At 53.8% G+C, this 26,133-nt stretch overlaps 1 protein-coding gene across 9 annotated transcripts in view; it reads right to left on the reverse strand.

Annotated features, from left to right (window-relative positions):
* ZNF185 (zinc finger protein 185 with LIM domain) overlaps positions 1–24,810 on the reverse strand; it is a 30,744-nt gene extending 5,934 nt beyond the window's left edge. The window contains exons 1-26 of one of the 9 annotated variants that reach the window (XM_072929229.1): positions 24,642–24,747; positions 17,119–17,193; positions 16,676–16,811; positions 16,019–16,078; positions 15,136–15,174; positions 14,860–14,934; positions 14,598–14,666; positions 14,049–14,126; positions 12,026–12,109; positions 10,659–10,694; positions 9,479–9,562; positions 9,004–9,075; positions 8,240–8,320; positions 7,858–7,926; positions 7,288–7,371; positions 7,043–7,087; positions 6,617–6,700; positions 5,425–5,508; positions 4,927–5,010; positions 4,564–4,674; positions 3,749–3,841; positions 3,258–3,338; positions 2,280–2,432; positions 1,669–1,773; positions 1,342–1,437; positions 281–358 (exon numbers count right to left, since the gene is read on the reverse strand). In XM_072929229.1, the coding sequence (XP_072785330.1) occupies positions 281–358; positions 1,342–1,437; positions 1,669–1,773; positions 2,280–2,432; positions 3,258–3,338; positions 3,749–3,841; positions 4,564–4,674; positions 4,927–5,010; positions 5,425–5,508; positions 6,617–6,700; positions 7,043–7,087; positions 7,288–7,371; positions 7,858–7,926; positions 8,240–8,320; positions 9,004–9,075; positions 9,479–9,562; positions 10,659–10,694; positions 12,026–12,109; positions 14,049–14,126; positions 14,598–14,666; positions 14,860–14,934; positions 15,136–15,174; positions 16,019–16,078; positions 16,676–16,811; positions 17,119–17,143 (2,006 nt within the window). In that variant the 5' untranslated portion in view covers positions 17,144–17,193; positions 24,642–24,747. Of the gene's footprint in view, positions 1–280; positions 359–1,341; positions 1,438–1,668; positions 1,774–2,279; positions 2,433–3,257; positions 3,339–3,748; positions 3,842–4,563; positions 4,675–4,926; positions 5,011–5,424; positions 5,509–6,616; positions 6,701–7,042; positions 7,088–7,287; positions 7,372–7,857; positions 7,927–8,239; positions 8,321–9,003; positions 9,076–9,478; positions 9,563–10,658; positions 10,698–12,025; positions 12,110–14,048; positions 14,127–14,597; positions 14,667–14,859; positions 14,935–15,135; positions 15,175–16,018; positions 16,079–16,675; positions 16,812–17,118; positions 17,194–24,555 lie in introns of all 9 variants that reach the window. The other 8 variants (XM_072929228.1, XM_072929226.1, XM_072929227.1 and 5 more) reach the window with 8 other exon arrangements.
* Positions 24,811–26,133: the final 1,323 nt, after the last annotated feature.

Below are 26,133 nucleotides of genomic sequence, written 5' to 3' on the forward strand. Positions count from 1 at the left end.
GGCTGAGCCCCTTTCCAGCTTGCTCAGAAGCTCCTGGGGCTCCAATCCCCTTCCCCAGCTCCATTCCCTTCCCTGGACACGCTCCAGCCCCTCAGGGTCAGCTTTGTCCTTAGGGGCCCAGAACTGACCCCTGGATTCCAGGTGGGACCTCAGCAGTGCCCAAGCAGGGGGACAATCACTGCCCTGACCCTGCTGGCCACAGTGGGTGACACCAGCCAGGTGCCAAAGCTGGAACTCCTCACAAGCAGGATGAGGGAATTGTGCCCCCTCGGTTGTTTACCCGGCAGTGCTGGAGTCAGGCTGGTACCCAGAGCTGTGGTGGGAGCTGCAGAGCCTCTCACTGGAACCGGAGAGGAGCCTGTGGAGAGAAAAAAATCTGTGAGCCACAGCAGGATCCAAACTGGCAACCACTGCTTGGAGGGCAGATGGACAGCACAGCCCTTTGCCAGACCTTGTCATGGACCAAACCAATCCCTTTCTCCTTCTGCCTCTGCCACAGGACAGGACTGCTTCCCTGGAGAAGGGATTTGGGGAAGTCTCACTTGTAGGGCCATGAGCCAGAAGATCTAATGAGATCTTCCTGTGAGGATGGGCTGAGTGAGTGGGAGCCTGATTGGGAGCAGCCACGGGGAGAAAGGGCCCAGGAGGAATTGCAGGAGATGGGAACATTCCCAAGGCCAATAGAACTGTCCCCAACTCAGTAATTTGAAGGAAGAATGCAACAAAACTGTGGAAAACAGGTCTGTCCATCCACTCAGCAATGAGATGTGGAATGAGGCTGACCTTCCCTAGAGCCAATCCAAGGATCTTGTGCCTCCCCTTCACCCCCACAACTACTCCTTGTTACAGATGAATCCCTCAGCCTTGCCCTGGTGGCTGCATGGAACATCAGACAGCACATGGGTGCCAGGAGGGACTGCAGGGGCCCAGGATAATGGTATTTCATACCTCCTGCCCCTTCCAACAACCTTGTTCTGGGAGTAGTTCTGTCATTTATCCATTGACATTCTGGGGACAGTGACCCCCTTTCTTTGCTGTGATCTCCGTTTTCCTGTAGCAAAGGCCAGTTCCCAGCCAGGAACCATCTCCCCATTCTCCTGTCCCTCTCTTCTGGCCTCCCACACAGTGAAAAATTTCCAGAGATTTTTCTGGATGTATCCCAGCCCCAGTGCTAAGCAGCTCTAGCTAGGAATGGTTTAAGAGCTGGTCTGTGCCTCTGGATCATGTATCCACTCCCTGGAAACCAATCCTCCCTCTCTCAGCTCTTGGCTTTGCCTGCTAGCTCCTATGTCATAAATTTCTGGGAAATGCCCCTCGGAGCCCTTGTGACTCCCCATTTACCTGGAGCTGTTGGAGTTTAAGCTGTCCATGTAGAATGGCACCCTGTGGCTTCTCTGGGACATGGACATGGTGGGATCTCTGGGAAGGGAGTCGTGGCTGGGGACAGGAAGTGGAACAGTCTCAAGCTCTTGAGTTTGGGCACCTGAGGGATCCTCAGACAGGGTGGGAATCTCAGCTGGAATCTCCCTGCTGGGCACTGAGCCCTCCCACAGCACACCCAACACCTGCTCACAGGCAGGGAATCAGCACATGGATCAGGACACTGAGTAAATGTGGCACTGGGGAGCTGCCTGGTTTGGGAAGCTGGGATCCCAGCCCTGGACTCACCGTCCTGCAGGGGGGCTGAAGTCCCCGTGCCCCCTGGCACTGTCATACCAGCTGCTCCTGGGGCTGCTCCCAGAATAAACGCTCCCTTTGGGATCCGGGCTGAGCCTGCCGAGGGGACACACAGCCCTGAGCACACACAGCAGGAATCTCTGCAGTGCCCACGCTGGGCTCGCAGTCACTGCCAGGTTCTGGCACTGCCCTGGCACAGCAGTGTGATCCCCGTCCCTGAAAGTGCCCAGGAAATGTGTGGATGTGGCACTTGAGGCTGTGGCTTGGTGGTGACATGCACAGAGGCCTTTTCCAGCCATCAGGACTCCATGATTCCATCGTGCATCCCCCCATGCTCTGCCCTTTTCCTCTGTGCCAGGTCTGTGCCCACAGGGACAGCAGGCACCAAACCCAACACCTGAGCAAAGCCAAAGCATTCCCAAATGGATTGCCTGGAGAAGCTGTGGCTGCCCCATTCTTGGAAGTGTCCAAGGCCAGGCTGGCTGGGGCTTGGAGCAGCTTGGGATAGTGGAAAGTGTCCCATGCCAGCAGCTTTCCCTGTCTCTGCATCCTAAACCCTTCGCCCCGAAACCCTCATCCCCAAACCCATCCCCAATCCCCACCTCCTGGTGCTGAACCCCTGGCTGTCCACGTAGGCTGGAATCCTGTGGCTGGGCACGGAGCCTCCGAAGGATTGGCGCTCCTGGAACAGGGGCACGGCAGGCTGGCACTCGGGGGCACTGGGGGCATTCTCCTGGGAGCTGAAGTCAGACCTGCTGAATAATTTAAACCAGTTTGACCATAAAGCCAAGGGGCGTCTGCTCTGAGCAGCTCACACGAGTGTTCAGGGCCTGCTGAGGGTGGATCCTGCCACTTCCTACAGGGAGCAGAGAGAAATGGGGCACCATGGTGTTAACAGAACCACAGGATCAGGGAATTCCAGAATCCCAGAATGGTTTGGGTTGGGAGGACCTCCAAGTTCATCCCAATTCCTCCCCACCCATGGGCAGGGACATCTCCCACTGTCCCAGGCTGCTCCAGCCCCAGTGTCCAGCCTGGCCTTGGGCACTGCCAGGGATCCAGGGGCAGCCACAGCTGCTCTGGGCACCTGTGCCAGGCCCTGCCCACCCTCACAGGGAACAATTCCCAATTCCCAATATCCCATCCATCCCTGCCCTCTGGCAGTGGGAGCCATTCCCTGTGTCCTGTCCCTCCATCCCCTGTCCCCAGCCCCTCTCCAGCTCTCCTGGAGCCCCTCAGGCCCTGCAGGGGCTCTGAGCTCTCCCTGGAGCTTCTCCTCTCCAGGGGAGCACCCCCAGATCTCCCAGCCTGGCTCCAGAGGCACTCCAGGCTCAGAGCAGCTCTGTGGCTTCCTCTGGACTCTGTCCAGCAGCTCCAGGTCCTTCTGACGCTGAACTGTAACAATTCCTGTGGGAGATCCCGCAGAGCTGTGCTCCTTCCAGGGAGAAAGGTGGCACTGGCAGAGCCTGTATTGGTTCCTGAATTCCCCAAGCCGGGAAATGAGCATTTGGATGCCTTGGGCAGGCCAGGAAGGACACCTGGAGGTCTGTGAGGGATGTCCTGGTCCCTCAGCTCCGTACCTGTCCCGGCGTGGCTCAGACTCGTTTGCATGTGGAATCTCTGGAGCTGGGATGCTGCTTCCTTCCAGAACAGAGCTGGACCTGCCAAGACATGAGACCTTTACAGTCTGTGGAAGCACCCTGAGCACAGAATTCCTGTGGGATGGAGATGCAGCCCCTGGAAAATCTCCTGCCTCAAGGGAAAAAAAAAAAAAAAAAAAGTGCAATATCTCTGCATGGAAATGTGCCAGATAGAATAATGGAATCACAGAATTGTTTAGGTTGGAAAAACCCTCTAAGATCATCAAATGCAACCACCCAGCACTAACCCAAGTCCTCAAATAACCCAAAGTGATGTGAAAAAAACCAGATGGAAAATGCAGAACTCTTAAAAAGCAGGGCTAAAAGGAAGGAACCCCAACCACGGCTCCTTTAGTGCCTTCTCCAGAGCCCCCTGCAGCAAATTCCCCACATCCCCCCACCAGGAAAAGCAGTGCCATGATCACTCTTGCCTTCTTGCAGTGGCCTCCTCACTCTGCACACAGGATGACATTCCCATGTCCCTGTCCCTGCTCCCAGCAGTGTCCTGGGAGCGCAGCTCAGACCTGGGGAGAAGAACACTCTGGTCACCCTCTGACTCCAAGGTGTTCTCACTGACACACCTGGGAGGGAGCCCAGTTTAGCCAAGAGCCTCAATTCTTCCAATTGAGGTGGAAAATATGGACAAAAGAAAGGAATTCAGTCCATGAAGTCCTCCCATGTGGACACCCAGCCCTGACTGGGGAAGTTCAAAACCAGACCAATGTTACTGTGGAGCCCAATGCCAAATTTTATTGCTTATTGTCTCTTCCTAGACACCCTTTGCTCCCAAATTTAAAGTCTAGGAAGCAACTCCTGGCAGTCCCGTTGGACAGGGTCTGATGGCTCCAGCTAAGGACAATTTTTTCTCCCAGGCTTTCCTATAAAACCATGGTAAAAGGTTCCTCCAGTAGAAGCAGCACTAATCAGGCACAAGAATGCCCCAAGATGCACTAGGGGAGGCTTAGGTTGGATATTGGGAAAAATTTCTTCATGGAAAGGGTTGTAATTTCCTGGAAACGTTCGGGAAATGTGTGGGTGTGGCACTTGAGGACATGGGTTAGTGCTGAGCATGGTGATGGTGCTGGCTGATGCTTGCACTTGATCCGAGAGGTCTTTTCCAACCTTAGCAATTCCATGATTCTGTGAAAAGGAGAACCTGGGAGGATATTTATCAGCAGGGGGGAAGATGCCCAAGGAATGCCCCCTCATCCCGCAGGAAAAGGCAGGGGAATATCCAATTCCTTACCCAGCCCTGCTGGGCTCAGTGGGATGATCCTTCAGCCTGGGGGGCTCTGGGGGGGTGTCATGACCAGGAGCTCCTTGGCCCCTCTCAGTGAGGCTGGCTGAGTCCAGAAACCTAAACCAGAGATCCAGGATTGGGAAAATCCATGCTGGGATGGGCAGAAACCCATTCCCTGGAGAGGAGCGGGAGCCAGGAGCAGAAGCCAGTTTGGCCAGAGCCATTTCAAACATCCCAGATCACTGACCCCAAACATCCCAGATCTCTGACCCCAAACATCCCAGATCTCCGACCCCAAACATCCCAGATCACTGACCCCAGACGTCCCAGATCTCCAACCCCAAACATCCCAGTCCCCCCAGTCCAAACCTTGTCTCATCCCAGTATGGCTGGTGGTGGGATGGGCCCTCAGGATTTGTGGAGCTGCTCCTCTCCTCATAGTCCAGGACAGAGCTGGAAACCAGAACAACACCCATCACATCCCTAAAACCTGGCCCCTGGCCCCTGGCACTGCTCTGCTCAGCAGGCCAGGCTTGTGCCAGCTGTTCCCTGGGACAGTCCATGTCCCTGTGTTCCAGCTGCTCCCAGCTCCCTGCTGCTGCTCCAGCACCCCTGGATTATCAGGGAATTGAAAGGGAGTGACTGAGCCCCACTGAGAGCACAAGAGGAAAAAAAATCTGCAGTGCTTGGCTGCTCTCAAAGGAGATAGGGGGGATACAACACAAAGCTCTTGGTTTATTTAAACCTCACTTGTTTCCATCCTTGGGAAAAAAGCAGGAGAAGGAACATCTTTCTGTGCCTGCCCGTTCAGGTTTCCCTTAGTCCTCAGGATTGTTCCTACACCCACTAAACTCACCCTGCTCTTACCTTTTAAAGGAATATTCTGTGTCCTCAATACGCACAGGGGTTCTCTCAGTGGGACGAAAAGGGACATCAGGCTGCAAGGATGACCTAGCAAAAAAATGGGGAATTTAGAGCTTCCGAAAATTCCCAGGGAATTTGTTTGGAACAGCAACACTGTACTTTGTATGAGCCCAGGAAACGGGAAAGAATTGTCTCAGAGAACTGATTTTCCTTCAGAAAAACCCATTTTCCATCCGAACCAAGAGGAGGAGAGGCTGCTGGTGGAACTGAGGCAGTTACTGGGATTAAAGTCCCACACATCTCAGAATTTCCTGTCCTGTCCCAGCATGGAGTACCTGGACAAAGCACAACGGGAGTAACTTTGGGGAAGACATTCCTACATCACCAGCAGCAGCTCCAGGCCATGGGATCCTCCCCACCTCAGCTCAGGGGGCTGAATTCATTTCACAGAATCTAGGAATCATGGAAAGGTTTGGGTTGAAAGGACCTTAAAGCTCATCCAGTCTCACCCCTGTCATGGGCAGGGCCACCTTCCACTGTCCCAGGGTGCTCCAAGCCCTGTCCAGCCTGGCACTGAAACCTGCTCACCTCAATGCCTTTGTTGGGCCAATATAGGGAAATGAATCCCAAAATGATGGACAAGGAAGGGCAGCAGCTCCAGGGAGATCAGGGCTGCCAATTCCTCCCTGACTTTGCACCCCTGGCAATGTCAGGGGATCAAGGGCTCTAAACTCTGTGGGATGGAGGCCCTAAAGGCAGTGCTAATGCTGCTGGATCTGCTCCCAGCATCCCAGGGGCTGGAAAACCCCTCTGGGAACATCGAGTCCAACCTGTGCCCAGTCCCCACCTTGTCCCCAGCCCAGAGCACTGAGTGCCACATCCAGGCATTCCTTGGACACCTCCAGGGATGGGGACTCCAGACCTCCTTGGGCAGCCCCTTCCAATGCCTGACCACCCTTTCCATGAAGAAATTCCTCCTGAATTCCCAGGCTGCTTCTCTGGGAAGAAGCTGTGTAACAGCGAACAGCACGATGCTGTTCCCACTGTTTACCCACACAGGATTTCCCTTTTCCAGTTGCTTTGCTGCCCAGTTTGGATTCTAATCCCAGCTCTACTCTGGATAAATTGCTTATTCCCAGCCCAGCTCCCTCTGGAAGCAGAGGGTGCCAGCCCCAGGCCCCGTGCAGGGTCACACCTGGTGTCCCCCTGGGAGGGCTCGGAGGGACGGAGCAGCTTCTCTGGAGCATCCCCAGGCGTGTGCCAGGAACCAGAGCCGGACCTGGGAGAGAAGGGGGTTGGTCCCAGCAGGAGGCTCAGCAAGAGGAGAACACCAAGAAGTAAAAATATCCACCACAAGGTTTTCCTGGCTCCAGTGGAACGTCTTTCCCTCCCTCCTGCTTAGCCATGGGAATTTCCTGAAGGGCTGAGCCCCGGATCCAACCCACTTGTCCTCGTGTGAGGAAAGCAGCTGGAAGAGCCCACGCCTTTTGAGCTGCTGGGTCAGGCCCACCTGCCTCTGCAAGGGCTGCTCCCAGGGCTCATCCACAGGACAGTCCCGGGTCAGGAGAAACACCCCCCCTCAAATCTAAAATGAAGAAGAAAAAAGGAATTTCCCACTTACTCTGGTGGGTAAAACCCATTCTTAGCTTCTGTGTGCTCAGGAAAACTGGAAAAGAGAGACACAACTTGAGGAATGTTCCACAGTGACTTTCCCATGCATTTCACAGAGGACAGAGCAGTTCTACAAAGCCCACATGGAATCTGTTTCTCCATCAGTAAATATCCATTCCAAGATTCCAGCCAGCTCCAGAACAGCAGTTTATGGATTGTGCAGTGCCCAAGTCAGGGATCCCACAGTGACTCTACCTTCCATTCATGGAAACCCTGGTGGCTCTGGGGACCCCTTCATCCCATGGGAACCTCTCAGGCTTTTCCTTCACAGCTTTGTCACTAGGAAAATAAAGGAAAATTCCAGTGAAAATGGGACTTGTCAGCATTTGTAATGTATCATCCTAGAGAATTCTGCTGCTATTTGGTTGGGGAACAAAATGGAGTTAAATCTGTCCATCAGGATGGGCAGGGCAGAATTCCTGAGCTCAGTGGTGTGACTGCACATCACGGAGCCATGGACCAAGACCAGCAGGAGCCTCCAGCCAGCAAGGACCAGTCAGCCCCTGGAGGTGGGACAGCTCCAGGGAATGGCAGTGGGAGGCAAAGGGAGCAGCAAAATTGAGGGAAATGCAGGGAGTGGAGTGCTCAGGGAGTGGAGTGCTCAGGGGGCAGAATCCTGGAGCAGCGAGGGAAGGGAGGAGATCTCTGCCAGGCTGCAGCTTTGCCAGCAGATGCTGCTCTTGGAGTGACACCAGGAGCAGGGAGCTGCTGCTCCCCAGCAAATCCAGGGTCAGCAGCACAGAGCAGCCCCTGCCTGTTCCTTACCCTTCTCCATGCTGGGACACCATTTCCAAGGGGAATTTCCCATGGAGGGCCTGTCTGTCCTCACCATTCCTGCAGGGAAAACAGCAGAAGTGTGAGGGAGGGGGATGAGGAGCCACAGGAGCTGCAAAGGAAGAGCTGCAGGTCTGGATTCTGATTCCCAGTGCAGGGCTGGGCAATGTTCAACCTTTGACAGGCCCTCAGCTTCCATCTGGGAATGTTTCCTCCCAGGTGTTTTTGCCCCTTCCCTGGAATTCCCTGTGTGGTGTTCGCTGTTCTGTGTCCTGGAGGATTTTGTGTCTCCAGAGAATCCCCCCAGGCAGAGCTGAATTCCCCATCCTGCCCTCAGGGGATCCTGAGGCTGCTGCAGGGCCTCCAGACTCACCTGCTCTCAGCAGAAATGGAAATATTCCCCAAAGTGTCACTCAGGGATGGGGATGTTTGGCTCCTGCTGCCTGGCTCGGGGCTGCAAGAGAAGACAAAGGACAAAATTGTCATTCCTGGTCAAACCAGCTCCAGCTGCAGCAAATCTGCCCTGCATTGGAGTGTTCCTTATGGGAATGAACAAAATGGGAATGAATCATCACTCTTCTCAAGCCATTCACTGGCAAAGTCATCTTCTCAGAAGCAATTTTAAATTAAAAACACAGATTTTGCCACTTTCTACAGTGGCACACCAAAAAGCACCAGGAAAAGGGCAGCAGCCAAAGTGCTGTGTGCAGTGAGAACTATTCCACCTTTTGTATACACCAGGCATGGATTCAGTCAAAAACCTTGGAAAATAACTCAAAACGATTCCCTTATACCTGTTTGGCAAGAAAGGGGCTTGGAGCAACCTGGGACAGTAGAAGATGTCCTTGCCCAGAGGGTGGGACTGGGTGGGTTTTAAAATCCTTCCAACCCAAAGCAGTCCAGGATTCTACATTTGGGTTTTTTCCTTTTGGGTTTTGAGCCCTTCAATCTGGATATTGCCAGATCCTGCCACGGATTTCAGCCATAAAACCTTTATTAAGAGCTCTCTGCATCCAGGAAGGGTTTCCCTTGGAAAGATGGATTTGGTTCCTCCCCTTTCCCAGAGTGGTGCCCACAGAGGTCTCTGACCTTCAGCCCAAACTGTCCCACCCATCCTGGCTCTGCTGGAACTCTCACCTGGAGGGGGAGGCTGCTGCCTTTGGTTCATCCCAGGAAGACACAGGGCTGGTTTTTCTTAGCCCATTAGCACTGACCAAAACAAAAAAAAAAAAAAAAAAAAAAAAGGAAAAAGAAAAAAGAAAAAAAAAAAGAAAAAAAAAGAAAAGAGACTAAATTAACAAATCAACAAAACATTAACTCAGGTGATTTTTAGGAGCTTCTCCCATGGGAGCACAAATGCTGCTTTGTGCCCACAGCTCCTGTGCTCCTTCCTGAGCAGTGTCCCTGTGCTCTGTGGCACTGCTGTCACTCACATCTGCCTTTCTGCTTGGGTTTAGAAACTGATTTTTCCCATTTATCCCAGCTGGAGCTGTTTCTATCCCCATTGTTTCCTGGGAGGTCTCCTCTGCAAACTCTCCATGTCCGGTTGTGTTTGATAAATGCAGTTATCCCCAGAGCTGGAATCAGACATCCCACCCTGAGGAATGAGTACCTGCTGCTATCCGGAGCAAACCTGGCTGAACCCGGCACGGTCGGACTCCTCCTCTGCTGTCCTTCCTCCTCTTCTATCTCAATTCTTTCCACAGGGAGAAAGAGACAAATGGCACATCATTTCCTCTTTTCTGCAGCTTTCCAGGCAGTTTATCCCTGTTTTCCCCCAGCCATGTTTTCCCTGTTTCTTGACCAGGTTATTGCTCCTGCTCCCTGTGCTCCTGCTGAGCATCCCAAGGGGCAGAATGCAGCCAGGCCAGTGGGATTTTTCCACACACCTGAGTTCTTAGACTCCTGAGTGTGTGAATAGGAAAACCAGAAATTTCCACAGATATTGAAGGGTTTGATCTGCAGCCTTGGGAGAAGCTTGGATTGATGTAAAAATACAATATACAGATATTAAGCAGAAAAATAACAAACTTCTGTTCCTATAGTTGTATGTAAGAATATATCTTAAGTAAGAAACTGTATTGGGTGAGATGGTGAAGGGTTTCTAGTGTAGTTATATAATTGTATAGACTAAGCTGAGAGTTTAGATGTTGTAATAGAAGCATCTGTGTGCATGTGAGACAGAAGCCCATTAGGCAAAAGTATAAGCAAAATTAAATAAAAGTGATAAGTTAGAAAGGCAAACTAAACCTTGAAACATCTGTTCATTAGATCAGAAAGTTCTACATTGTCTTGTAGCAAATAACTTGTGACTACTCTTGAGCTATGGCCGACTACTTACTATAAAATCTCACAGCCTCTGAGACTGACTTTTATCTGAGCAATAAATTGTTCTTAGCTCAAAAACAGTCCCATTCCTTCATTGCTAACAGTGAAAACAGTACCAGAGGGAGCCCTGGGCACGTTTCCCTGTCCCACTGACAGCTCTAGGAGGGAATGCCTGAGGAGCATTCTCCTGGCTGGCTGGAGCAGCTTCCCAGGAAACAGGGAGGCTGTGGCTGAGTCTCCCCAGCTTCAGGCTGTCCATAACCCAAACCACCATCAGGATTGCATTCCCAGTTTTTCCAACACTCTTCCTCCCCAAAAAAATACCCAAAAACCCAGCAGGATCCAACCCCCAGCATCCCTTTTCAAGGAACTGTTCTTCCTCTGCTGTGAAACTCCTGGGATCTGCTCTCCCAGCCTGGTACTTGCACCCAGCCCAGCAGTGCTCCCCAAGGTCCAGCACCTACCTCTTGGCAAACAGGGGTGGGAATTCCTGCGTTGGGCTGCTGTGAAGGAAGGATTAAGGAGCAGTTAAAGGATGGGAGGGAAAGACACATCCTGGGCAGGGGCAGAGCCCCCCAGGACCCTGCCCCAGGTGTGCAAGGTCCTGTCACCCCTCTGGGCAGAGCTGGCCCCAACCAGGGGTGTCAGACCAATGAAATAATGCAACAAAACTGCAGAGAGCAGCTGAAGGACTGAGGCTGAAAATGGGACTCTTGGTTGCCTTAGGGAATTAGGGACTCCTATGGATTTTCTTTTCTGGAAGTTTCATTTCTTTAAATAAGGAATACTTGGAGGATTTCCCAGGTCTGCAGAAACCTGCAGATACCATGAAATCATGGAAAGGTTTAGGTTGGAAAGACCTTCAAGACTTTCCAGCCCCACCCCTGCCATGGCAGGGACACCTCCCACTGTCCCAGGCTGCTCCAAGTGAAGTGTACAGTGGCCTGGGGCACTGCCAGGGATCCAGGGGCAGCCACAGCTGCTCTGGGCACCTGTGCCAGGCCTGCCCACCCTCACAGGGAACAATTCCAAATTCCCAATCTCCCATCCATCCCTGCCCTCTGGCAGTGGGAGCCATTCCCTGTGTCCTGTCCCTCCATCCCCTGTCCCCAGCCCCTCTCCAGCTCTCCTGGAGCCCCTCAGGCCCTGCAGGGGCTCTGAGCTCTCCCTGGAGCTTCTCCTCTCCAGGGGAGCACCCCCAGATCTCCCAGCCTGGCTCCAGAGGCGCTCCAGCCCTGGAGCAGCTCCGTGGCCTCTTCCAACCCTGGAGGTGATGAAGGCCCAGCCAAGCCCCCACCAGGATCCCCTGTCCCTGATTCAGGCACAGCTGGAAAGGAAAGCTCCTGCTGTGGGATGATGGGCAAATATGCCATGCCATGCCATGCCATGCCATGCCATGCCATGCCATGCCATGCCATGCCATGCCATGCCATGCCATGCCATGCCATGCCATGCCATGCCATGCCATGCCATGCCATGCCATGCCATCCCATCCCATGCCATCCCATCCCATGCCATCCCATCCCATCCCATCCCATCCCATCCCATCCCATCCCATCCCATCCCATGCCATCCCATCCCATCCCATCCCATCCCATCGGGATGTGCTGGAACAGGGTCGATGACCCAGCCCTGGCTCCCAGCAGCACAGTGAGGATGACATCAGGGATTTTCAGGCATTAAGGCTTGAGCACCCCCAGCTCTTTCCTTGTAGCAGAGAAGCTCCAGCCCTTGCAGCACCTGTGGCCTGTCCTGCTGTGTTGGAGAGGCTCCCTTCAGCTCCAGCAGCCCTTCCCTGGCTCCTGTGCCACTGCCACCCTCTGGAACTCACCCGTTGCTCTTCTTGGCCGCGGACAGGACGTAGGCGCGCTCGCGGCCGGCCGAGCGCCGCAGGACGCTGTTGGCAGCCTCAGTCCTGGAGGGGAGGGGGACAGCGAGGGAAGGGTCACACGCTGCTCATCCCGACCCTCCCGCCTGGCTGGAGCCTTGGACGGGCACGAACAACCCACTGGAGGCTGGGCTAACCCTGAACGAGCTCCTGCGCTCTGGGGAGCAGATTGCATGGAATCGTGGAATGGGGAAGGTTGGAAAAGGTCTTTAAAATCTGTTGGAGTCCAGCACATCCCTCTGGCTGCCCTGACTGTTTCCAGACCCTGGCATGAAGTCAAAAACAGCTGTGGCTTCAATTTTAGCCAGTGAGAGAAACTGCCGATTTTGTATGAGGAATTACAAGCCACAAGGGTTTGAGTAGTGTGGTAGTTGAGTTAACACAGGGTGAAAAAGTAGAATTTTCGTGTTTTTAGAATGGGCTTCAAGAGGACAAGATGGAGGGATTTGGGCATGTCCTAGCCTTTTTCTCCTTATTCTTGCTCTCCATGTCCTGCTGTGATGGTGACACTTTTCTCTTGGTTTAAGGTAGGGACACACTGTCTAACATAGATGACAGATATCGGCACGTTATTGTAAACAGAGTACAGTAGTTTTTAGTGTAAAATGTAAACACTGCCCTAGAGGGCAGACAGAATGCCATGGCTGACCTGCTGGACAGAGCTCAGCAGGGCAGAGAAAGAATGCTATAGATAAGGGAAAATAAACAACCTTGAGAAGCCAATCCTACACATTCAGACTCCTCCTTTGGCTGCACGGGCTGGGAAACAAGGACCTTTACAATCTTGGGGTCATCCTGACACCCAGACCCCGAGAAAAATCACCCAGTCCAACCATCAGCCAGCACCACCACCATGGTCACCATAACACACGTCCTCAAGTGCCACAGCCACAGGCTTTCTGAAACACTTCCAGGGATGGGGACCCCACCACTGCCCTGGGCAGCTGTGCCAGCAGGCCTGGGCCATCCATTGCAGACCTGGACTGTTGCAATACTGGATTCCATGGACAGAAAAATGGGATATGGGTTCTGTGGCTGACACTGTCCATGGAGTCTCTGCACTGACCTGGGTACTACCATGTGTCCCAAGGGAGAAGGGATCACTGCCAGGGATCCAGGGGCAGCCACAGCTGCTCTGGGCACCTGTGCCAGGGCCTGCTCACCCTCCCAGGAACAATTCCATCCCAATATTCCATCCATCCCTGCCCTCTGGCAGTGGGAAGTCAGAAATGCCCTGCGTCCTGTCCCTCCATCCCTTATCCAAAGTCCCTCTCCAGCTCTTCAGTGGTTGATCCCCAGAGGACAATGACCAAGGTTTCCTATGCACAAGCTTTGTGGCTGAGGAAAAAGGTCCTCAGAAACTCCATCAAAAGCAATGAGGCTGAAGCCAGAGAGACCAGACCTGCTCTTATTCCTGTGCCCCACCCCTGGCAGTGCCCAAGGCCAGGCTGGACAGGGCTGGGAGCAGCCTGGGGCAGTGGGAGGTGTCCCTGCCATGGCAGGGGTGGCACTGGATAGGCTTGGAGGTCTCTTCCACCCAAACCATTCCAGGATGATTCTCTGATCCTATTCCCAGTAGGAGAAGGACAGCCCTGCCCGGAGCTGACCTCGGGTGCCAGTCCTGGAGTGATCCCGGGGCGCACCCGCAGTGAGGGGAGCTGGGCTCCTCCCTGCTGCCTGTTTGTGCATCTCCATCTTCTCCAGGGACACAAGGCAGCTCAGGGACCCCACAGCCCTCCCTCCCAGCTGCCTGGGTAATTGGGCCGAGCTGTCAGGCTGGATCACGTCAGGATTTTAATGCCGTTCTGTTGGCAGCGCGGTGGCCCGTGGGCAGAGTGGGGCTCAGGGCAGGGAGAGCTGGGATTACCCTTGGACTGCACCCAGCCCTGAGCCGTGCCTGGATCCACCAAGCCTCCAGGATGGAACAGAATTGCTCACTGTCCCTGCAGGTGCCTCCAGGCCTCACCTCTTCTTGTGCTCATCCGGAGAAAAAGGCACAGCCTCCTCCTCCCCATCGGATTTCTGCCGGACGTTGTACGGAGCTCTGGGAGGGAGGGAAGGGAGAGCCAGGGTCAGGGAATTGCTGCTCTGCCCGGGGCAGACACAGCAGGAGCCAAACAGAATCCAAGGGACTGGTTCAGAGCCTGGAAGACACCTGTATTTTCCATAGGGGTGCACATGTCCCTGAAGGACCTTTGAGGCCCCAGCCCCATTTGGGATCAGAGCCATGCTCTGGGACACAAAAAGCTGGGCAGGAAACACCCACAGTGCTGCCCTGCCTTTTTCCAGGCTTCAGGAAAGCTCCAAACCCAGTTCCCAACTTCACCCTCCATTCCTGCCTGGTGATACTGATTCATGCAAAGGCCAGTGTCAGCCCAAGGAGCACCTCCTGGCCCACAGAGAGGTGGCCCTGGGAACCACTGCAGTGTCCAGTGGAAGCTCTGGAAGCTCCAGGGGCATTCCCAGGGTTCACACTGAGCAGGGAATGGAGGAGCTGCTCCCTTTGCCTACTCACAGTTTCTTGTAGTCCTCCGTGGTCATCCTGTATCCAGAAGGGGAGCGGTTCTGTCCCTTCAGGGAAGTGCTGGGGGGACACAAACCACGCTTGGGATTGTGACCTTCCCATCCCTCCCCACCTCCTTCCCCAGGGGATCTCCACAGGGAGGGGGACAACAGTGTCACCCCAAATATCCCCACGCTGATTGCAGGGAATGCTGCTCAGCTGGAGGGCAGCATTTGCCTCCTTTTCAGGAGGGGACAGGGGGACACACTCGTACTTTTTCTGTGCTTGGCTGGAAGGTGAAGAATCCGGCGTGGACGAGCTTTTATCGATGGTCTTGGTGAACACCCCCCTGGGGAGGGAAGGGACATCTTACATTTTTGGCTGGAAAATGCTTGGAGCCAAGTTCAAACCAGCAGTGAAACAGCAGGGCTGGCTCTTGACCCTGAGCACTGCGATGTTCCCAGCTGATAGAAGCCAGGAGGGAACATTTTCTGCCCCTGATCCAGTTCTCCTCCCGCTGCAGCCCAGATCTCTCCCATTCCATACCCACCTGATGAGGTATCCAGACTGGGGCTTGGAGGCAGAGGACCTGTGCAAAGAACAGACATCAGGGAGTAAAAATCACAGGGAAAACAACAGCAGCAGCACCAGGATTGAAGGGGAATGTCCATGTGCATGTCAAAACAAAAATCCAGCTAAGCAGGCCTAGAGGGATCCCACAGCTGGATTGACTCTGGAGGGATGTTTTCAAATGAATAAACAGAACAAGCTCTATAAATGATTTTTTTATAGGGAAAATTAATTTTAGAGTGAGCCAATTAATATTAGCCATGTGTTCTCTGTGTTCTCTGGCCCAGGTTGGTGGCACAGGAGGGGGAAATCAGATGTGATGCAGATCCTGATGATTTTATCACTGGAGAGCAACAGCTGCACTCCAACTCCTCCGAGGTGCATTCCCAGGAGGCAGCACAGTGTGACTCCTCTGGAGAGCACTGTCTGACCAGGAAAAAACAGGGAAAGGGAAGCAGGGAAGTGCTCGGGGGAGAGGGCAGAGCTCTCACACAGGGCCAGGAGTTTGGTATTTCAGGATATTGCTCCAAGCTCCGGAGTTCCTGGAGACCCCTTGTGCTCTGAACCAAACTCAGCCCCACCCAGGGCCCCCCTGCTTGGAGCACTGAGGGGTTGCACCAGCACAGCAGCTGATGTCCCATCCCAGCCTTGTGGCATCAGTGGCTCAAAGGCTGAGTTCCTCTGAATTAAAGTCATCCCTGCATCCTGCTGGAGCTCTCAGGAGCCAATCCATGCTCTCTCCAAGGAGAGCCATCCCTGGGAGCAGGGCAGTGCCCAGAGCTGAGGGGGCACACAGCGAGGGCTTGCACCGACCCCAGCAGACAGCAGAGTAGGGAAGGAGCAGGATGGGCCCCTGGAATTACCTGTCCTGCTGGGGAGCAGCAGGTTTGGGGGCTGGGGATCCTCTACCAGCCTGTCCAGACCTGAGGGAACAGGAAACACAAGGATGTGGTTAACTGATTGCTGAGCATGGGTCTGGAGAGAGGGGAAGAGAAAGGGGGATGTGGAGCTGGGTTTGTTCCCAAGTAAAGAGAAGCTGGAGCAGACTGGTTTGTTCCCTGGCACAGGGCACTGTGTGACATCCAGGGAACTGTTTGATCCCCTGCCTCTTCCATCCCAAACTCCCTCCATCCAGGCCTGCCCTGAGTTTGTCACTCCAAGATGCTGAAGCACAATCTGCCTTCACAAAACTTTGGAGCTCTCCTGAGCTTTCCAATCTGTCTGTGCTGCTGAATTCCAGCTCCAGCAGAAGACATTTGTCCGAGCTTCTGGCCACCCTGCATTTATCAGAAATAAACAGGAGCAGCAATTCCTTTGGCAGTGTCACTGCCTGGCACCACGGGGACCCCAAAACCTGTCACAGCCCACCAGAGTGCCCAGAGAGCCCAGAGCTCCAGGAGTGTTCGGACACTCGGGCACAGGGTGGGATCCCTGGGGTGTCTGCAGGGCTGGGGGTTGGATCAATGATCCAACTCAGGGAATTCTGATGGGGAAAGGGAAGGAGAAGGAAATGTTCTTACAGGGGGCTGCTCTTCTCCTCATCCGAGTCCGAGTTGTGGTGCTGGATCCAGCTCTTGTCCCCCCGCAGGGTGGTGCGAACCTTCATCTGCCGGATGATCCTGCGGCGATCCTCGTCCGTGGGCAGGATCAGCCCTCCTGGGAGAACAGGGGCAGGGAGGGAAGGACTCACGGGACCCCAGGGCAGATGGGATCCATCCCAGCATGGAGCCCTCTGCTCTCTGTCAGAGGTTCCAGTGCTGGGTGAGACTTTCACCAGCTCTGATGGAAGATTGAGACGTGGCCATCCAGACCTTGGGATCAGCATCCTGCTGGATCCCCGAGGTTCACACAGAGTTTCACACCTCACTGAAACACCTCCCTGGTGGCCTGTCCCAGCAGGAACATTCCAGCAGCTCCAACTGGGCAGAGGAAACCGAGGAAAAGCAGGAGAGGAAGGAATTACCTTTAGCGACACCGAGGGACATCATGGTCTCAGCAGCACTTTCCTCTTCTGCCACTGCTCACAGCCAACAAGTCCCTGGAAAAAGTGGAAAAGGGGATAAGCAAAATATCAGCTGTGGTATAAAAACCTGGCAGGCATGGGGAGAGGAGAGCACAGCCACAGTGGCACAGCAGTGGTGACACAGCAGTGGTGGCACAGCAGTGGTGGCACAGCAGAGCATGGGGAGACTCTGGCCTTGCACCAGATCTGGGATTCCTCCCCAGCCATGAACCTGCAGCATCAAGGACAGGGAAAATCAAACCCAGCCATGCCAGAGGTGTTTTTCCAGATCTGAGAGGAAAGTGGTGGAGGAGACCTTGCAAAAGTGCCCAGAGCCACTCAGCTGGGCCAGACATTTTGGAATCCACAGAACCCCGAGGATCCCAGAGCACCTTTGGGATTTGTGTCAGGTGGGATGAGAAGGATCCAGGTTAATTCAGCACCTGGATGTGTTTGTCAGAAATTGTTCTGTTCTGTTTGCACTCCTGGTTTTTCCATGGAAGCTGGGGGATGAGCTTTTGTTTTTGGAGGAGAAAATCCTGCACTGAATCCCTGAATGGTTTGGTTTGGATGGGACCTTAAATCTCCTCCAGTTCCAAACCCTTCCATGGCAGGGACACCTTCCAGCTTTTACCACCCCCAGTCTTCCCTTGCCAAAACTCTCTCCTGGATTCTGGACTGACTCTGTGAGCCAGAAATGAGAAGGCCCAACCCTCTTTGGGAGAATCTAAAGGCAGGCTGCTGTTCCCTGCCAGTGGGCCTGTCCCTGCAGTATTCCTGGGAAGCCACATGCCAGGGGGAATGCTGGGTGCTGATCTCATGGCACTGGGCTTGCCAAAGCCTCCTCCCTGGCTTGTCTCAGCCAGGGATCTGCCCACTGCTCATCCCCTGCTCTTCCCATCAGGGAACAATTCCCCAAGGCTCCTCTCCTCTGGGAATCCAGGGCTTCCCTCTGGCTGCCCTGGAAGGTCTGGGACCCTGGCAAGGGTCAGGAACCCCCCTGGACAGAGCCCCCAGAGACACTGTCTGTGATCTCTGTCCATGGAAAAGAGTTTTCAATCTTACAGGATCAATTACAAGCTCTGAGTGTTTGATATAAGTAATAATTAAGTGCGGCACAGGTGCAAAAGTAAAATTTTAGGATTCTAGATTAGGGGTCCAAAGGGGACAAGATGGAGGAAATTGGGTGTGTCTTGTCCTTTTTCTCCTTCTTCATGCCCTCCATGTTTCACTGTGGTGTTGGCATTTTTCTGTTGGTTCAGGCTGGGGACACACTGTCCAACGTAGGTGACAGATATTGGCACGTTATTGTAAATCCAGCACAGGTAGTTTCTGGTATTTAATGTTTGTACCATCCCACTGAGGGCAGAGCCCCACACGCTGCCCTGCAGGACAGAGCTGCGGCAGGGCAGCAGAACATGTTAGAGATAAACAGAATAAACCACCTTGAAACCAGCACAGACGAATTATGGCTTCTGCTTTGGCAGCGGGGCTGAAAGAGACTTTTTACAATCTCAGAATCATCAATACCACAGATTCTGACACTCTCCCTCAGCAAACATTCCCAAGCATTACACCCACCCCTGTGCAATCCAAATATGCAACAGGCAGTTGATATTCCAGTATTCCTTCTGGTATTTGGAATAACCTGTGATTTATGGTACAGCTCATGTCCCTGGTACATTAAATCCCTCATCTTGTGTGCTGGATAAATGCACCTGGTGCTCAGCTTTGGATACCAGCCTCTGGGATGGAGCGCTGGGATGTCCCAGGCAGCAGGAGATCCATAAAAATGGTTAATTCCCACTGAGAAAGCATCCAACATGAACCACCCAGCACAAGAGATAAATGTCCTATCTGCACAGGAGCAAAATCCCATTAAACTGTGTCCCCAGACTGCACGCTCCAAAGGGAGCTGCTGCTTAAACCCGTGCTAGGTAACACAGAATCCCTATTTCCAAAGGCATGGAACACCACCAAGACAACACACACAGGTCATTCCCACCTCTGGGAAGCCCTGGGGCTCACGGGCAGCTCTGCTGAGATCCCCTGCTTTGGGATCAAGCCTGGCTGCAGTGTCCCACTGAGGACACTGAAGCTCCTCATCCCTGTGAGGAAAGCCATCCCAAGCTATTTAATGAGGAAAGCAATTCCAGGCTATTTAATAAGGGAGCTGGAACCTTGTTTGGATGTCAATGTTCAGGGGCTCTGGGGCAGAGCCCAGCCCAGCTGACCCTCCCCATGCCCTGGGGTCCCTGCCCTGCCTCTTTCTGTGCCCTGGAGTTTTCAAGCAGCTCCAGCACCCCAAATTCATCCCTGGCAGGGAGTGTCCCCTATGGATCACTGCCCCGTGGGATGAACCAGGGAGCACCTCCAGCTGTGCCCAAGGCTATGGAGCTGCCTGGCCCTGGAGGAGGTGACCTGTCCCTGCCCACCCATCCTGTCCCTCAGCAGTGCAGGCACAGCCACACCAACTCTTCCCTAATAAATTCTTCAAGTGTGAAATCAGCAGCCCAGTCCTTAATTGGAAAGAATCTGCTTTCCACAGAAAGCACTTAAACAGCTCCAATTACCCTGCAGGAGATGAAACACTTGCTTGTTCTTTCAAAGCTGCTGGGAGCTCCTCTTCCCTGCTAGCCACCCTCCTTTGTGATGGCCCAGCTGGGACTTTTAAATGTTCAAAACAAGTGTTCAGCCTGCTGTTTGTAGGGCACCGGGGGTAATGGTCCCTTTGTGCCCAACAGCACCTTGCTGTCCCTGTGCTTTGGGATCAGAAATCAGGAGACCCCAGCTCAGGGAAGAAATGATGATGTCTGGCTCCAGATCAGAAGGCTGAAGGATTGCTTTATTAAAACAATACTACAATACATTAATATACTATTTAAAGATATGTTCTACTATTCTACAGACTTACTTCTTATTTACCTAACTAACAAACCCGTGACTCTCTGCTGAGAGTCGAGACACAGCTGGATCATTGAACCCAAACAACCTTCACCAGAATCCAACCCAGCAACCACTTCAGGTAAACAATCTCCATACCAAATTCCACGTGGGGAAAACAAAGGAGCAGAGATAAGGATTGTTTTCTCTTCTCCTCTCTGTGCTGAGAGACAGAATTATGTCTCTCTGTCCAGAGAATGTGAATGTCACACTTTGGGGGTGAGCTGGGTCTGAGTAGGACCCAGCTCTGAGGATTGAAGGAATGCCCTGGGAGCTGCTTTGATCCCATAAATGCAGCTTTCCTGGGACTGCTGAAGGGTCCATGCAGGCAGGCCAGCCTCAGGCCCAGTTTTGTTTCCTGGCCCTGGGATGGGACACCCCAAGCTCCTCACTCACCTTCCCATCCCTGTCTGGGTCAGACTTTTTTGGGACAGGAGCCCCCAGCTCCCACTGCTCCCTCCCCTGTCCAGGCAAGGCCCTGGATGGATGAGGAAGGTCCCTGGATGACCTTGAAGGTCCCTTCTGGCCTCGATGGCTCTGGGACTCCTGGACAAGGAGCAAAACTCTATGTTCCTCCCACAAAGGGCATCCACAGATGCCAACCTGTGCCCTCACCAGGGTTATTTCCCTCAGCCCAACACCCAGGTGGCATCACTGATGGTCCCAGCTCTGAAGCCATCCCATCCTGCCCACGGTGATCGGGGCTCCGTGGTGGTCCAGGTCCCACTCGAGGTGACCCTGCAGCAGCTCCAGGCTCTGCTCCCACCAGCTGAGCTCTGCAAGGATCTCTCCATGCTCCCCCTGCCCCTGGCTGCCAGCACAGGACTCATTTCCCCCAGGACTGGGCACTAATGGAGGGCTTGGCCTTGACCCCGGGCTGCAAACAGCACCCAGGGCAGTCATGCGGAAAGAGCTCCTGCTCTGAGGATAATTGGTGCCTGTCCTGACCTTCACAAGCCTCAAATTAAAATGTATTTAAAGCTTGCAAGAGGTTTGAACCTCCTTCCTTTGAGCCTCCTCAAGCCTGATGAGAGTTTTGGCCTCCAGGCCTAGCTCCAGGCCAGGTCCCCACTTCCATGTGAAAGGTGGGAACTTGTGGATTTATTTATTTATTTATTTATTTTTTAATGTTGAGATTAAATGTGTGAAATGGTATTTCTTATTTGGCCTTAGATGTTGATTGTTTTTATTTATATTACATTTATATATTATATTTATATTACATATATATACTGTATTTATAAGTTGTGAGTTTTATAGTACTTTACTAACAAACTAAAAAAATGGATTTGTACTTTTTCTTTTTATAAGGCCTTTTAAGGATAAACTATCTAATTAAGAAATGAAAAATTATTTTTATTTTTAGCTGAACTAACTACTTGTGGTTTGTAATGTAGACTTTTTTATTTAATTACACAATGCTACTTAAACTCATGAAGAAGAAGGTGAGGAAGAAGGACTAGCTACTGCTTTAAAACTTCTATTTTAGTATGTATATTATTATATTCTAAAACCTTAAACTCTAAGTTTTCTACTATGTAGCATAACACACTTTTATTCAAACTATGCACTTATAATCTCAGTTCTGTCATTCCATTTTGGGAGCTTTCTCCACAGCCTCAGGTCAATGCAGAGTTCTCTTGGGGGGTCAGTGCCTGGCAGCACAGAAAATCTGAAATTCTCAGCAACCAGTGTTCCAGCATCAATCTGATGTGGCACTCAGCAGCTGGAGCCCAGCTTTTGGGCACTCACAGGAAGGAGAGCAGGGGGGGAGAGGCTTTTCCTTTTCCTTTGGCACAGGTTACCTGGCCCAGCAGGCAGGTCCAGACCCTGGCACTGCCCCTCTCCCCGAGAGGGCACAGACTCGAATTTCTGTGCACCAGCCCTGGCACACAATGCAAACCTTGTCCCTGCTCTGCCCTGATGTCACCCGACACCTGATCTGCTGAGCAGGGACAGCAGGAGCTGGAAGGAACCCTGCCAGACCCACCTTAACCCCTGCCAGACCCACCTTAACCCCTGCCAGACCCACCTTAACCCCTGCCAGACCCACCTTAACCCCTGCCAGACCCACCCCAGCCCCTGCTGGAGCAGCACCTGGGCCAGTGGCTGTGACATTTTTAAGCCAGTATTCTAAAAACTGGATTTAGTTCACCTTTGAGCTGTGACTTGAAGCAAATCCCGTTCCTGGCAGGGATGGACACTCCTCTGCTGCTGTCTGCTCTTGGGGGCACAAGGGGCAACGGGAATTGCACCTCAGGCTCCACAATGGGAACTCCCAGGCTGCAGCTGAGGATCTCAGACACCTCCTGCACACAGGGGCTCTGTGTTTGGAGTGGGAGGTTCTGAGGGAGCCTCTGAAAGTCCAAACCCAGCCTGAGGCCCTGGCACAGGTGCCCAGAGCAGCTGGGGCTGCCCCTGGATCCCTGGCAGTGCCCAAGGCCAGGCTGGACACTGGGGCTTGGGATAGTGGAAGGTGTCCCCTGCCATGGCAGAGGTGGCACTGGAGTGGCTTTAAGGTCCCTCCCAACCCAAACCAGTCTGGGATTCCAGGTTTTAGACAATGCTCAGCTGCTCTGAAGGACCAGCTTTTTATCCCTGCCTTTCCCTTTTCCCATGCAGTGACTGTTTGATGCTGTTCCATAAACATTGGGGATATTTAAGAAGCATCAGGAGACTTCTAAAGTCAAGCTATGAACAATCAGGAACAACAAGAGGCTGCGGAGTTTTTCTTTGGAAGCATGGGTTGGAGAAGAGACTTTACCACCACACGAGACCCCTGAACCAATCCTGGGGTTCTCACAGAATTCAATAATTGAAACAGACCAGGCAACCTTAAATCAAACATTAAATTCACCCTTGTGGGCTTGTGCAGCACAGCAGCTCATGCCTGCCTGAGCCAAAAGCACTCCCAACCAGAATCCCTGAGGCTGGAAAAGCACTCTGGAGTCATCAAATCCAAACCGTGTCTGATCCCCACCTTGTCCCCATGCCAGAGCTCTGAGTGCCACCTCCAGGAATGGGGACTCCAGACCTCCTTGCCAAGCCCTGACCACCCCTTCCAAGGGGAAATTCCTGCTGATGTCCATCCTGAAGCTCTGTCCTGACCCCTTGGTGGCTGCAGCAGAGCCTGGGAGCTGTGTGGGAGCTCTGAGGAGCTTCATCCCACATCACCACATTCCCTTGGGATCTCCCCTCCATCCCCTGAGGGCAGTGAAGGTCTCTTTTTCCCTGAATTTGGGAAAAAGGGATGGAAACCTGCAGCTGGAGGGGGGAAATCCTGCCCAGACCTCCCGAACAGGAGCAACACAGATCCGTTTGTCCCGGGCTCCTAGCAGGACCACCCCCAGCACAACTCACCCCCGCTACTGCCAGAAATTCTCGGGTCATTTTCACCATCCTGGGTGTGCAGTTTCATTGCTCTAATTACATGGAATTAATTCCTAATTGCTCAGCTAATTTCTGGGTTTAAAAGGAAGGATGTGCAGGACGTTCACCACACCCACACATCGCTGACCTTGAGCCTTGATGTCTAAAGATGAAAGGAAAAAGGAAGGAAAAATGGGGTTTGTGTCAAAGGTGGAGCTTTGTGTTTGTGTCACGGACCCACAGACAGAGCAGGACAAAAGCTCTTTGAAGCCTCGTTACCTCACAGAGGCACCACAAAGTTTTGTCAAGAAAACACAACTCTTTTTTTTTTTTTTTTTTTTTCTGTAAAAGAAAGCTAAAATCTGCCACTTGTGGAAATTGGGACTTCCATTTAAATCCTGGTAAATTTTTTGGGGAAGAAATGTACTGAATCATTGGCTGGATGAATAAAATAGATAAAATAAAATATAATTAAAAAAATAAAACATACTCAACAAAACCTCCTGGTCCAGCTGAGGAGGAAGGATATCCCTGCTTCCCAACCTGCCCAGCTGAGTGCAGCTCATCCTCCTCTGTGGGGTCTGTCCTGAGCAGGGCTGGGACAGGGAAATGGGGGTGACATTCCCTGGATGAAGCAAGGACAGAGGGAGGTGCTCTCTCCTCCGTGCCAGCTCTGCCACTCCTTCCCAGGGTGCTGATTTCACACTGATTCGGGGACAAACAAAACAAGGCAGAGCAGCAGAGAGGGTGAAATCTCTGCCTGCGGCCCCTGTGTCCCACAGGAGCTCTGGCAGGGGGGGTGTGGGGAGGCAGAAGGAGCTGGAGCTCCCCCAAACCTCTCCGGAGGCTCTCGGGGCTCACAGCATTGAATTCCCCAGAGTTTTCCAGACCCTGCCCCAGGTAGGGCACAGCCGTGCCCCACGGAAATCCAGAGGGGAAAGAGGTTTCAAGGAGCAGACAGGTGCAACAAAACCCCAGAGCCAAACCTCAGCCGCGCCCCGTTCCTGCAGGAACCCCATCCCTGCAGAACCCGCACCCCGGCAGCAGAGCCACGCTTGGATCCGAGACACCCCCGGACAGCCGCACCTGCATGGAGCAGGGGGATTTTCGGTGTCCCGGTGTGTCCTGCCCTCACACAGCTGCAGAATCCCCACTCCCGGTGCCGGCCGTACCTGCGGAGTTTCCCCGGTGCGGTCCCGTCCCGGCTGTGGCACACCTGAGCCCTTACCTGCCGAGAGGGCCGGCCCCGGGAAAGCCAAGCCTTGTTTTGAGGAGGAGACTTGGGTGTGTTTGGCCCTTCAGGGGAATCAAACAGGTTTCTCCGTTCGGCGGCACGGGCTTCCCCTCCCTGTAGGCTCTCCTCTGCATTCCTGGCATTCCCCAGCGAATGCCACGCTCCCCAGCCCTGTGCTCTGGCACAGCCCAGAGCAGCCCCCCAGCTCTCAGCCCGTGGGGTTTCTCCCTGTGGCAAGCACTGCCTCCTCCCCAGGCAGGGGCAGCGAGGACCCCGATACTGCTCGGGAACTGCTTTGGAGCAGTGGTACCCAGGGAGCATCAGGGAGCGGGGCTGTAATTAACCCTCGACACTGATTGTCTACTTGGAACTCATTAACGAGGCCCACAGGTGTGATAATCCCACAGGAAATTACTGGGCATTCCGCTCTTCCTCACTTGATTTCCCTTTCTAATTGCTCTGGTCACCGCTCGGTCCCCGAGGGCCAAGGGCCGGCTGTGGGGACAGCCTGGCACAGCCAGGCCCTGGCACAGCCAGGCCCTGCCACTCGCTTTCTGCCCATCTCCAGAGCCGGGCAGCTGGGGCTGGGTGTTTGGAGCTGTCCTGAGGAGTCAGGGCTTCAGCCTGGCCCTGCCACAGCATGGGAAGAACCAGAGAATCCCGGAATGGTTTGGGTTGGGAGGGACCTCAGAGCCCACCCAGTGCCACCCCTGCCATGGCAGGGACACCTCACACTGTCCCAGGCTGCTCCAAACCCCATCCAGCCTGGCCTTGGACACTGCCAGGGATCCAGGGGCAGCCACAGCTGCTCTGGGCACCTGTGCCAGGGCCTCCCACCCTCCCAGGGAACAATTCCCAATTCCCAACATCCCATCCATCCCTGCCCTCTGGCAGTGGGAGCCATTCCCTGTGTCCTGTCCCTCCATCCCCTTTCCCCAGGCCCTCTCCAGCTCTCCTGGAGCCCCTCAGGCCCTACAGGGGCTCTGAGCTCTCCCTGGAGCTTCTCCTCTCCAGGGGAGCACCCCCTGGAGCAGCTCTGTGGCCTGTTCCAGCCCTGGAGGTGATGTAGGCCCAGCCAAGCCCCCACCAGGATCCCCTGTCCCTGAAAGGAAAGCTCCTGCTGTGGGATGATGGGCAAATATCCCATGCCATGCCATCCCATCCCATCCCATCCCATCGGGATGTGCTGGAACAGGGTCGATGACCCAGCCCTGGCTCCCAGCAGCACAGCGAGGATGACATCAGGGATTTTCAGGCATGAAGGCATTCCTGCTGCCCCAGATCTTCCCCTCGGATCTGCTGGGGCTCAGCAGCAGCCGGGCTCAGCCGGGCCGGGCTCGGTGCTGCCGTGCCGCCGATCCCGGCTGCGATAAGCCGGGCTGCTCCCAGAGCCGCGCCCTGAGCTCCCGGCGGGCTCGGCTGTCCAGCTC

The sequence above is a fragment of the Taeniopygia guttata genome, chromosome 4A (assembly GCF_048771995.1).
Source record: "Taeniopygia guttata chromosome 4A, bTaeGut7.mat, whole genome shotgun sequence".
NCBI lineage: Eukaryota > Metazoa > Chordata > Aves > Passeriformes > Estrildidae > Taeniopygia > Taeniopygia guttata.